The following is a 12,624-nucleotide window of genomic DNA, read 5'->3' on the forward strand; positions in this document are numbered from 1 at the left end:
TCACGGGGGGAAAATTGTACCTGTTGAATTTCAGCTGCCAGGTTTTGATTGTTTTCATAACTTAAATGAAGAGCAGTGCAGTAGAGGTGTAGCTCTGTGGGTTAGAACCTCATATATGGGGCTCAGCAAGTTAAGTTATCTGCAGAGCATCAATCAGCTAGAGAATCAGTGTGGTGTGAACTTACTCTAAAAGGCAAAGATAGCCTTCTCATAGGGGTCATTTATAGATCACCTAACATCTCCTCTGATAACAATAAAGTACTAAACAGCCTTTTACCGAGCATGTCATTCAGCAGGTCGCATACGTTGATCGTTGGTGACTTTAACCATCCAGAAATAGATTGGGCAGATGAATCTTCGCCAAGAGATGAGAATCACCCAGCATCTCTGTTCATGGAGTCTGTGCGAGACTCATTTTTAATCCAAAACATCACCAAGCCAACTCATTTTAGGGGTAAACAGACCCCAAATATTCTAGATCTTGTGTTTACTAGTGAAGAATCAATGATAGATGTGCTTCGCCACGAGGCCCCGTTGGGCAAAAGCCACCACCAATCATTGTTTTTCAGTATCAAGTGTTGTGCAGAAAAAACGCTTCGGAAGCGTGAACGTTTGAACTTTGCGAAAGGCGACTATGATAAACTCCGTGAAACGGTTAATGCGGCGAATATTTCGGACTGTATTGAGGACATGAATGTGGCTGATTCATGGTCGTTTCTCAAAGACACGATTATGTCAGCAGTTGATACCTGTGTACCTAAGATTACGCTTGGTGGAGTCAAAAAGTCCCAGTGGATGAACCGTGCAGTTAAGGCTCAGCTAAAGACCAAGAAAGAAGCCTACAAGCGATATTTACGAACTCGCAGCGATTCTGATTATAACCTGTATGCAAGAGCTCGAAATCAAGCTAAAAAAGNGAAAATCTTGGGTTCAGTCTTCGCAACTGACAACAATCTTATTCACATCGAGATATTCTCAGTAACTTTTTATTGCTGAACTAAACCTTGCGGTAATCCTACTGTCTGTCTCTTATACACATCTAGATGTGTATAAGAGACAGTGATTCTGCTTTTCTTATAGGTTTTGAACTTTGAACTGACGATGGAGCTGGACTCCGAAACGTTTTCATTCTTAAGAAATGGTTAATATTCTGGCTGTTTTCTTTGCTTTTAAATTCCTGATTAACTTGCGATTTAAGCAATCTAGTAATTTTATTACTTAAGTGCTACATTCATACGACAAATAAAAACAGTTATATAGATGTGTATAAGAGACAGGCACCATATCGAACCCGGTGGAAGTCGAGTAGCTATTTCAAACTATCGTCAGTCGTGAAAAGATCCGGTCAAATGACACGATTTTAGATCTTCTGTGAACAAGGCGCGAAAAGGAAAAGAATCGGCGACAGGCCACATCAGGCCTACACTGCAGCGCCGAGATCACTATGTTATGTTATGTTATGTTAATGTTTCCATCACTGTAGAATTTACGTGTAGCAGGATGTCAAATGCTTCAACGGTTGACTCTCTATTTGACATTCCGCAAACTTTCTGAGAACATACAAATGAAGAAACGTAAACTGTACGTGAATATAGCAGGGTGATGCCACCATGTATAACTTGTCAATATTTCAACAGAAATATTCAAAGGTGAAATAATAAAAATCCAATTGATTAATAAATATACCCTTACCAGTGTGGACATCGTGCTGGGGCACCGGTCGCAAGCCATTAAAAGCAACACAAATTTTGACTCAAGGAAACCTAACCTACTTTTACATGGGAAATTTTTTCAGTAGTTGGTACTGAGCATGTTAATTTAAATTCTGCGGCTGCAAAGGCTTTTCTGTTTTCTGTCATGCGTCAAATGTCAATCTGTACAGAGTTGGTGCTATAAGATGTTCCAGAGGCACTCCATAAACGCCAGAGTTACTGTACAGTTGATATCAAAACAACAAATGGACATTATTCGATTGTTATGACGATTTGGTGTGTGCAGCTGGCATACTCTGAAGACTTGAGTACCGCAATGAGTACCGCATTAAATATTATTTGTTACATTGTTTGAATGGTCTCCTCCTACATTGTCCAAATATACGGTAGACTGAGAACAGCCTCATATGTTATCACGAGGGCTTCCTTTTTTGTGACATTCTGTCAGTAGCAACATTTATCGGACATCGTTGCAATAACCTCAATGTTTTCCAATCCATGGCTTGAAATGTGTAATGACCCAGTGAGCGAGGCTGTCGTTTTCTTGATTAGTTCTTGTTGTGAGGGGCAAAGGAAATGAGTCAATGCAAATAGATAGTGCAGATGAGAAGGAAATGTTTGCCGACATATTTAGTCAGTCCAAGAAAGAATGGGAAGGCTACTTGGAAATATTATTTTTAATTTGTATTTTTGACAGATAAGTTCACCTGAACGTAACATCAGGCGGGCTCACATCAACATGCCGTATAATGGTTACACCGATAATAATTAAACTCTTCGCAGCAGGCTTCCGCGTATATATACTGTAACTGTCCATGAGGATAGTTTTGTTTTCACCCTTGGCATGCGAAATGAGCGAGGAAACCCACATCCCCCAAATTGTGATGGCAAGAACTATGACGACAGGATAATCAACAAGTCAAATTTAGAGCTCCAGTGTATCGCGAGAGTGTGTGATGAAGAATTAACTATACGAGAAATCTATAGTATTTATCAATCGGTTGAGGAACGTAGAATTATGTGAAGGAAATTATACCGCCAGGCGACTGACTGATGGTTTGTTTTACTTCCTTCGTTTGTTATTTGAGTAACTCTAAGGTCAGCAAAGGTCCAGGCTTATATGGGGCAGCAACAGTATAGGATTAAATTTAAAAACTTTCGACAGTCGTGAGTTAAATTCCATAAAGCACCCTAAAGAACCCCACTTCGATTTTGAATACGACGTATCGAATTAATATTCAATAATAAAATTACATTTTCCAATTCGGAGTTTCATTTTTCATATCAGAGACGGCTTATATGATTATAGAATTTCTATGAAATGTCTATAAACCCGAAGTTTATAGCTAGAGTCTTATCTTTGACAGCAAAAGCTCCGGCAAGCTTGATTAAATTCATTATCTGAACTGCTGTCGACAGCTTTTTATTCATAAAAACCTCAAATATTATCTCGGATGAATCGTGCAAACAGGAAATAAGAATTTAATTGGATTTATTTCTGTAATATTCCTTATACACACATATAGTGATTTTCTGAGTTTTACTGATTTTCCACAAAGCCTTCAGCACGTTTTAACTTTTAAGTATGCTACGGCCCTAAGATTGTCCATTCTGGTGTAATGTGTACTCGACTGTGAAATTCCCTTAAAGTATCCCAAAGTTTTGTAAATCTCCGCACTTAACTAAATTTTAAGTCTCTCGAAATTTGCACTGACTTGCGGAGAGTTTTCTCAAATAAGTTTATCTAAGTGAGGAGATTTTGTTCGGCAAGGCCAAGGTTCCAAGTGCTATTGAAGGCGTCTGCGAGAATTGTCGGATTGTCAGTGCGCCATCCATGCGTCACTTTAGGTCGACGCATACGCGACCGTTGTGCTCACCGAGAGTCTTATTATCGCATCTGCCAAGACTGGAAATATATCTTACGGGCCAACGGTGCTGGCTCTCAAATCTTGTACTTGGGTAGCTTCAGCAGCTGGGGGCCATGGGAACAGGAAACATGGCGTACGTGGCCACGGTGGAACTTTGCTCGTCAAAGTTATTTACTTGCTGCCCTCGGACCTTTTTCCTGTACATCGTTTTTTCGGCATAGGCATTCTGCCATCCTTTTCTCATGGGACGAGTTCGAGCTGGAGTGACTCTGAGGACGTCACTCCTGAGTGACTCTGAGGCGTCACAAGAGCGTCACTTGTCCGTCGCAGCGCATGCAGTTGCCCTAGGCTCTCAAGTACCAGCTCGGGCAGATGAGGCTCGTCAACCTTGGAAGGTAACTCGCTGCTCATCTAGGAGAAGGTAACCCCGAACCCAAACCTCTGCTGCCTTGCGGCTAACCTAGCACGCTACTATTCTTGTCGGCACGCTACTATTCTTGTCTACACGCTGCCACTCTTGTCGGCACGCTACCACTCTTGTCTACACGCTGCCAATCTTGTCTGCACGCTGCCACTCTTGTCTGCACGCTGCCACTCTTGTCGGCACGCTGAATGTTCCTCTGTCATCCATATCTGAATGAATTCAGATATGTCCATACTCATATCTGAATGATCCTCTTTGTCATCCAGTTCCCGCACTTGTCGCAATGTGCAGTCACCTTCAACACCACGCCTAACACCATTTGACACGTTCACACCCCAGACAACTTGTTACTCATTTGTCAATTCTCGCCAAGTGTTGATTGGTCTCTCGTTAAACTGAGACCTAAGAATCTAGTTTAAACAAAACGTTAGCATGGCGGTTATTTATCACTTTGATGCGTGACCTTCATTAAAGTTTTTTTCAATAGATTTTTCCAGCTGTCAATCATTTTGTTGCAGTCTAGAGATTGGTTTAGGTTGATGCTTTACCTATGAAAATTTGCAATGGTCCGATAACTGTAACATAATAATTGTAATTTGTCCGATAATTGTGATATATACCCTCTGATGTATATTCCCGAGACTCTTTGCTTGTACTCTTATGCTGGAAATGCATGCACGTTCACATGAATGTGAATGCATACCCATTATGGTAATGCGGAGGCAATGATCTCGGCGATATACGGCCGGGGTTTTTATAATAAATATTGAGAGGCGGCCATGGATGTTTCGCCGGAGTTACATGCCCAGGATGAAGGCGCTGCCGCGTGCAGCCGCGGGGGCACCGTCCGATAATCTCGACCTCGATCTACTTCAATACGCCGATGATACGCCTTTGATTTTTGACTGAGAAGGATGATGATGTTAATACTAAGTGATGTGACGAAATTGTGAAGAATAACAGCTGAACAAGCATCTAATTTGTACTCATTGCTAGGTTGGATCTAGTGTAGTCCTAGATAAAGTATCTTGCAGATTAATATTTTACTCTCACAACGCCTTTAATGTAGCGTCATATTACATATGAATTGAATAATGTTCCTAAATAACCGCACAACGTTACAAATACTATTATTAAAAACAAAGTTAACTTTTCCTCAGTAAGTGAAGATAAATCACGACGTTGATACTGCTATAATTAGATTTAACTCGGACCTCAGGTGGCTGCTAAAAAAACCTGGTGCTCTAAACCCAACATATAACCTTCTATTTATAGTGTTCCATATCAATACAGGGAACGTTTGAAAAATTAGAGTGACACGCAGCAAAAGACGTTCCTTTTTTCCCGTTGTTATGCATCGTAACATTAAATTGATGCGCAGCAAAAAAAACATTCCCTTGTTACGCGTAAATAGTGATTATTGCTATGCATCAAAACGTTGCATCGATGCGCAGCAAGTAATATGCTATTGAGGAGCAGCAAAAAAAAGTTTAATTGATACAGATGCAGCAGATAAAAAATATTGAATTAACGTTCAATAAATGAAACCAATCAAATATCGACTTCTCTGATAGTCTAACAGGTGGCGCCATCTTGTTTAGTCTTCATCTTCTTAGCCGACGCCTCCCTCAAGGTAGTACATGTAGCCATGGAGGCACCATAGTACTTTTTTATATAAATTTCTGTTGACTGTCGCGTAAATGCTCACTACAATAATTGCACCGAAGTTATTAACATCGAGTATTTGAGAAAAATTTATAGCGTTACTTCAACCTGTATGTCAGGTTTAGGGAAAGACACGGCATCGAAACTATAATGCTTTATTGCAATATCAGAACAGCACCTCTACTGCAAATTGAAGAGCAAAAATTCAAATAAAATAATAATCATAAAGCAAACGTCAGAACACAATTTTGTATAGTCTAGTTTTACAGAGTACATGTCATAATAAAATCACAAATGAAGAACAATATACCTCAAGTTTGGGTAGAACTGGAGAACGTCCAACACTAAAATTCACAATATTATATAGTATATATTTGTAGAAGGTGTGAGCACAGAGGTATGCCATTAATTCAGCGCAAGAATAATGAACACCAGGAACCAAGAATTGGTTCGAAAACTGAATTTAAAAAATCTTTAGGACCCAATTTGGAAGAAGACAAAAAATTGGCAGAATGCGCCTGAAATTAGGATTTCCCCAGCATTAGCAAACTCATGCTGTTCACAGTCCACAACCACTCTAATAATCACTGACATCTCAAAACTAAATTCAAGTAACAAATAACATTAACAAGAATAATATTAAACTGCTGTTGAACGATAACGCAATCACTGTTAGGGTCAATTGATTTGTCTTAGGTGTTCTCAATTGAACTGCTCGTTCAATGCGCCATTGAAATGTTGCATGTGAATAATCATGAGCGTCTTTAACGCCTTCGTGCTGATACTAAATTGCCAAGATAGCAGGGGAAAGCAATGGATCTCAGCTTATGTTCGCGAGCCAGATTGAGGGAGCTCCAATAAGCATTTTGCAGATCAGCTCTGTCTCCATTTGTGGGGCCAACAGTGTGAATAACTGTTCTAGCAGGTAGCTGGTATCCATGAGTGATTTTAGCGTCACCTGTACGACATCTACCTAGGGTCTCGCATTCCGTCCGGAGGCGTGGTCCAGCAGCTCTATGGATTGCCCCGTCCACTCCTCCACCGCCGAGCAGGGATGCGTTAGCTGCATTCACAATGCAGTCAATTGCAAGGGTCGTGATATCTCCTAAGAACAAAGAAACTTTAGTGTTCAGACTTGGGTCCACAGCAAACTTAGGAAGTTGAGGAATGTGCTTGCATTTTTCGAGTGACTTTGCCAGAGCCCATGAGTTTCGACGAGCGTAATCTGACCATGAAGGAATGTCATGCATGGAAAAAAAATATCCGCTCGGGTATAGTGCCTGCTTCTTCTCCCGCGGAAGTGAAGTCATATCCCAATCTTTTTTAGAAGAAGTTGCAAGTGGTCCATATTGGACTTCGGAAGAGTTTGTATTCCTCTTCGGAGTGGGAGTTTGGTTAGAACTTGACGTTGTGCTTCCATTTGCTTGAACAGCAGGGTTTTTGTTGAATTTAAACATCATTTCGTCGTGGGCCAAATTTACTAATTGCTCAAGAGGCTTTTCTCTTTGGTGTACAATAACAGATGCTATCTCATGTGGTAGGGCGTGAATAAAGCTGGATTTTACCAATTCACCACAGATCGACTGCAATTCCTGCATCAAGTCCCAGGCAGATGGAAAACCCGTGAGGGTAGTGCTGGTCAGTTTCTCAAAGAGTTGTTCTAGTTTGTCTTTCTCGCAGTGGTCTATTCCCGCTGGCTCCAGTGAACTATTATCAGCGACGTTGGTTTGTGATGGATCTCCTATGTTCCCTCTGTTGAATCTGCCTTTGGTCGCCATCTTCACCCTAAACATCTGTCTATGGTCACCAGTGAAGAGGGGAACTTCTCTGCTGGCCCGAAGTTCAAATATCTTAGAGAATATGGAGAGGATGATCAACGCGCTGTTTTATTAGTTGCAGGTTCTTTATCCGGAGGTTAACTGATCCATAAACAAAATTTGAAGTACAAGTTGGTTTGAATGAATACTTTTCATCTCATTGGTAGCCTTAAGAAATCGGGAATTCACAGAAAAGACCGAATGTTACAACTTCAGTGTCATAGATAGTATTGAATCAGTGAAAAAGTCTTTGAGTCTTGCAGTTCTCAACTCCTGTAGAAAAATGTATTATATAAATATACGGCTAAAGAGAAATTTACGTGTTGGAAAGAGGCCAGAAAAAAACATATATAGCTGCTGAGGAACAGTGAATCTAGAGATATAAAAGTACAGTTGTAAAATCTTATTTATAAAAAGTTTGTAATCATTGCTAAATGGAAAAATGGTCTGCAAACAAATTTCATCTTCCAATGTGAATATGGAAAGCATCATTTGTGCATGTAATTTTTGCACAATTAAGTCAGCCAAAGACAGTCCTACCATGTTATCTACAATGAAGAGGTCTGTCAGTTATGTTTGTGTTTTCCGCATATTCTTCTTAAATAGTCCAAAATTTCGGCATTCAAAAACATTACTTCAGAATTCAAACAGAAAAACAATGAATTTAGTTGTAAATTGTAATCAAAGTCAAAGAGTAGCACAGCATTTGTTTTGTAAACCTGAATACTAAATATGGTTGGCCAGAATTTTCTTCTAGGCTCGAGTTTCGGGCCTGACACAAAAATAAACCTTAGAATACAGAGATTTCATTATTTCGCTAATGAGCATAAATACCATATATTTTTAAACACTGCTTTTAAAACTTCTGTCAAGTATAATATGCCGAAAATCAATTCCAAGTCAAGATATTTCAAAGCATCTGATGAAGCGAGAACTTTGTCTGCACAAAATAACAGAAGGCAGTTTCAACATAATAACCTCTGCTGAGTCTGTTCCTGTGCTCCAAAAAGCACAATCTTATCTACGTGAAGAGAGGAAAGTCAATTTTAATGATCCTAGTTCCATTGTGCTCACTATCTTGTTGACCCAAAAACTCCATCAAAAAGCCTCGAGTTTCTGCAGAAGAAACTTTGGTAGTCTCATCAACACAAATTTCAGAACCTTCCTCCCCCCCCTCTCCCTCTCTTTCTTTCGTTGAACGATGAATGTTATTATTTTTTCTGCGTTTTGAAATCTATCACCTTGAAGCTCTATTCTTTAGTGAAGCATCTATAAGAAGTCATGATAATAATTATATAAAAAGCGTATTATTTGTGAATATTTTTCCTCCGTTAAGTTTTACAGTGCAGTGCTAAAAGTTTCGGCTTTGCTTTTTAGAAATCAACCCAGTCAGGGGTCTTAAAATCACTCCATTAATAATTTGATGCACATTATGGAAAATTTATTGCAGATTAAATTGTCCTTGTCAAGCGTAAATTGTTCATCATACGCAGTACGTAGTTTGTGAGTTCGTGATCGAAGTTGCATTTGGAAGTGAGTTTTGTACGAACACAGTGGAACATTCATTAACAAGAGTGCAGATCAAGTTGATCAGCCATTAGACGGTCAGAAAACAGAACTAATCGAAGCGACACGCAATTATATGTTCGCATAACTAGATCTTTATGAATTTTAAATTACAAGGGTTTCCATCGATTTCTTCTTCCACGAATGTTTTTTATTTCTGTTAGAATACGTTACTAAGTCATTTGGAGTTTAGATGCACGGTAATTATCGAATTTTTGGAAGTGAATTGCCATGAAGATAAAAAGTTTCTGATTGTAAAAAAGACTGAACAGCAAAGTTTTCCAACCCTTGTCTGTTCGTGCATAATGACGCATTGCAGTTTGAAAAAAATTTGAAATTTGAAGGGAGCACTTGTCTTGTAGAAAAAAAATTAAACATATAATATGTAAACTGGATAGAATATTGTTGAAGACATAACGGTTATCATTTTATGAATATTTGCCTTGAAAAGTACATAACATCAAAACGATGTTTCATAACTTAACGTATTCGGATTGGTGAAAATCATTGACTCATGCATGTTGAACAATTTATTAAATGTAACTCGTTGAAACGAGTTCCATTGAAATTATCCTTTTATCCCACTGATAGTTTGAGAGCTTCTAAAAAACCACTACCAATTAATTATTATCGTTATATATTATAATTATTATATTAATTATTATATTTTTAATTAATTATTAATTAAATATTATTAAATAATTATTATATTGGCTGAAGTGATACAGCAAAAAACCTTTAAAAATGAAAGAGTTGGACTGAATGCAGCAACAAAGCTTCTTACAAGGGTGTAACCTGCGTTTAAGGACAAAGCCTCCTAAGCTTTATTATAACATTTGAGTTAAAATTAATATATGTATGATCATTAATTTGTACTTATATTCATTATATATATTTTATATAGAATTTGTCAGTATTTATGTAAAAAAATTACAATAATTGAAATCAATGATATAAAATTCCTAAAGTGCCGTATATATTTTGAAGAGGCCCGAATCCTCCCAGAAATAGGCCTACTGGCATGACTACCTTCATATTATGATTAGTTCTCCTGTAAAATAATTATATCGCGCACGAAGCAGCCCAGCACATTCAAAAGAAAGAAATAATGCCACACCCTAAACAGCTGCAACGTTCGACGCACAGCGTTTGACCGTGGGATTATTCGCAGCCCAGGCGAGAAACGGACGGGTTGATGGCGGTCCTCATATTCACTGCAAGGCTCCAGCGCACTCTGTCCGAGTGGTGCATAACTTTTTCGTGCATTGGCAGACGATGCTGGGTCATACTACGGCAGGCTACTTTCCTGTGGGCTGATTGATCTAATTTAATGGATATGATCTGTTTGGTGGCTTGCGACTGATAATTAATAGTCTAGAAGTGTTGGGGGCTACGTTCATGAGGGTGATGAGATAGGAGTTCTATCTCGATGGTTGTGGAAATTTGTAACGATATTGAAGATTTTGGGTTTAATTATTCAATGGTCAATTTCTTTAATTCTGTCAGGTTGGTTTCCGTAGTGGTTTACTATAGTCGCGTACGTATAAATTCTCGTATGAATAGGTTACGGCAAAAATCGTACGGAGAGAGGGTCGCAATGAATCACTGGAACATTTCATATTAAATTGGGATAATCAAGTCACATCCTACTTTGACAAAAATCTCTAGTACGGGAAAAATTAAATCCGAACACAATCAAAGTTGAAAATCTATGAGTCAACATCACTCAAACTCCCAAATTACAAGAAAACGTTGAGCCACGACAGTCGTGAAGGACCGTAATGCACCCACAAGTTTGCGGCCGTATTCCCAGCGGCCGTACCGCAGCCGTTGCCACACGTCCTTATTTACAGTAACTATTTCTTCATAGCCGTATTTCCCGCTCTTACATTGATGCCTCACGGCCAGTCTAACCATAGAGTTCGTGACGACCGTACTTCTGAATAGTGGCGTTCGTCTTCATAGTCGATGGTGCTATTCCAAGCTCGTTGCCGTACTTCTGCTGTTTGTGATCATGACCGCACCGCTTCTCCTGATGAAAATTATGACCGTACTTTGCTGATGACCGTACCGTTGATAATTGTTGCTCAGTGCTCGAAAACTTTAACCTTCTGATTTCCGGCGTTATAATCGTTGGACGTCCGGTGGCCTCTCACGTTACCTCAAGGGTGAGCCGCTGCCGGAGTGTTGATGTTGACCGTACGTAAATATGTCGAAGTAATTCCTAGTAGATTTTTGACGTCGTTATATCGGAGTCGTAGTTGTAAGAATGACTCGACGTTTCGCACGGCCGTTATTTCGTGACCCGCCACCCAACGGCCGAATCTGTTGCGCAGATAGCTACAGACCGTACGTACCGGTGTGACGGTCACCACAGTAGAACAACCTCTGGCGCGAATTTTAGGGCCGTTATATACGCTGGTATCGCCCACATGTGTCGCCCACATACCATTGAGCCTATACCCTCGAAGTAGCGCCGCGTTCCTCGACTGGAATTGCCCTCGCGCTGAGCTATTAGAAATTGTAAATTAAATTGAATCTTCCATCTTTCTTAAATTAAAGAAAGAAGTAGCTTCTTGCTACCTTACGTTTCAACAAAAGGAAGCTTCGACAGCCGCTGGTAATGCTAGCGTGTCGTTTACTACGCCATTTTCCTCTTTAAATTTCTCACCTCAGTCATTCATCTGCATGCTAATTTTCTCCTTAAGATTGGCCCAGTGATTAATGTCATTAAACTTATTTAACAGCATGCAAATTATTAACCATTGAAACTTAACTTATTTGGGCTGATCTTGCTTAATTAACCTTTAAATTTTCATCATTATCTGGCTTCATCGCCTCTTAAATGGATCTTTCATTTAAGGTAATTCATGATCTGTGAATTTTGTCTTATATTTGATTGACTTAAAATCTTGCGGTCCATCCTGAATTAAATTACTTATTAATCCTTAGCGGCAGCTATTGAACAATTTCCTTTTCTGTCGCAGAACAAATCTGGGGTGACTTCTCGCAATTTACCTGCCAATCGCACGTAATCGCCAGCTGCCTCCACTTATTTCTCTGCTGGATTGAGGACTACAACCAAATCGGAACCTTGATCCACGCCCTTCCAAACTGATTTTCCATATAAATGTCTTACGGCAAGATTGTTGACCATATTCATGATTTGAATAAACGTTGTCACACCCGTGTTGGACTGGAAATTTGGTTTCATTAATTAAAGAGCTCTCCAACGTTCGATATAAACTAACTCGTTCCAACGGTCTCGAACAACCGCGTCTTGTACTTACATCGCTTCGACCGCATTCTTAGCATTCTCAACACCTACGCATGATGCATATTTAATATCACCTACTTTATTCAAGGGAAGGGATCATGACAGTCCATTTGAAGCAGGGTAGTGGTGGTCTCCGATAGGCGTCCCGATACCATTTTGCCTGAACTACATTTCTCAGACCCGGACCGGTCCGACGAACTCAAAGATAACGGTTTTACGGATTTGGTTTTAGCTTCATCCAATGTTAAAAAAAGTGCGCTCATGCTACTTTTTTCCGAATTAATCGGTAGTTATA

The 12,624-nt window shown here is 39.5% G+C and overlaps 1 protein-coding gene across 1 annotated transcript; it reads right to left on the reverse strand.

Moving 5' to 3' along the window:
* Positions 1 to 6,433: 6,433 nt before the first annotated feature.
* LOC108672130 (ADP-ribose glycohydrolase MACROD1-like) lies at positions 6,434 to 7,754 on the reverse strand. Its single transcript, XM_018159757.1, has one exon. It carries the CDS (start codon positions 7,460 to 7,462, stop codon positions 6,434 to 6,436), a length of 1,029 nt encoding a protein of 342 aa, XP_018015246.1. The 5' UTR covers positions 7,463 to 7,754.
* Positions 7,755 to 12,624: the final 4,870 nt, after the last annotated feature.

The sequence above is a fragment of the Hyalella azteca genome, unplaced genomic scaffold, assembly GCF_000764305.2.
Source record: "Hyalella azteca isolate HAZT.00-mixed unplaced genomic scaffold, Hazt_2.0.2 contig15181, whole genome shotgun sequence".
In the NCBI taxonomy this organism is placed as follows: Eukaryota; Metazoa; Arthropoda; class Malacostraca; order Amphipoda; family Hyalellidae; genus Hyalella; species Hyalella azteca.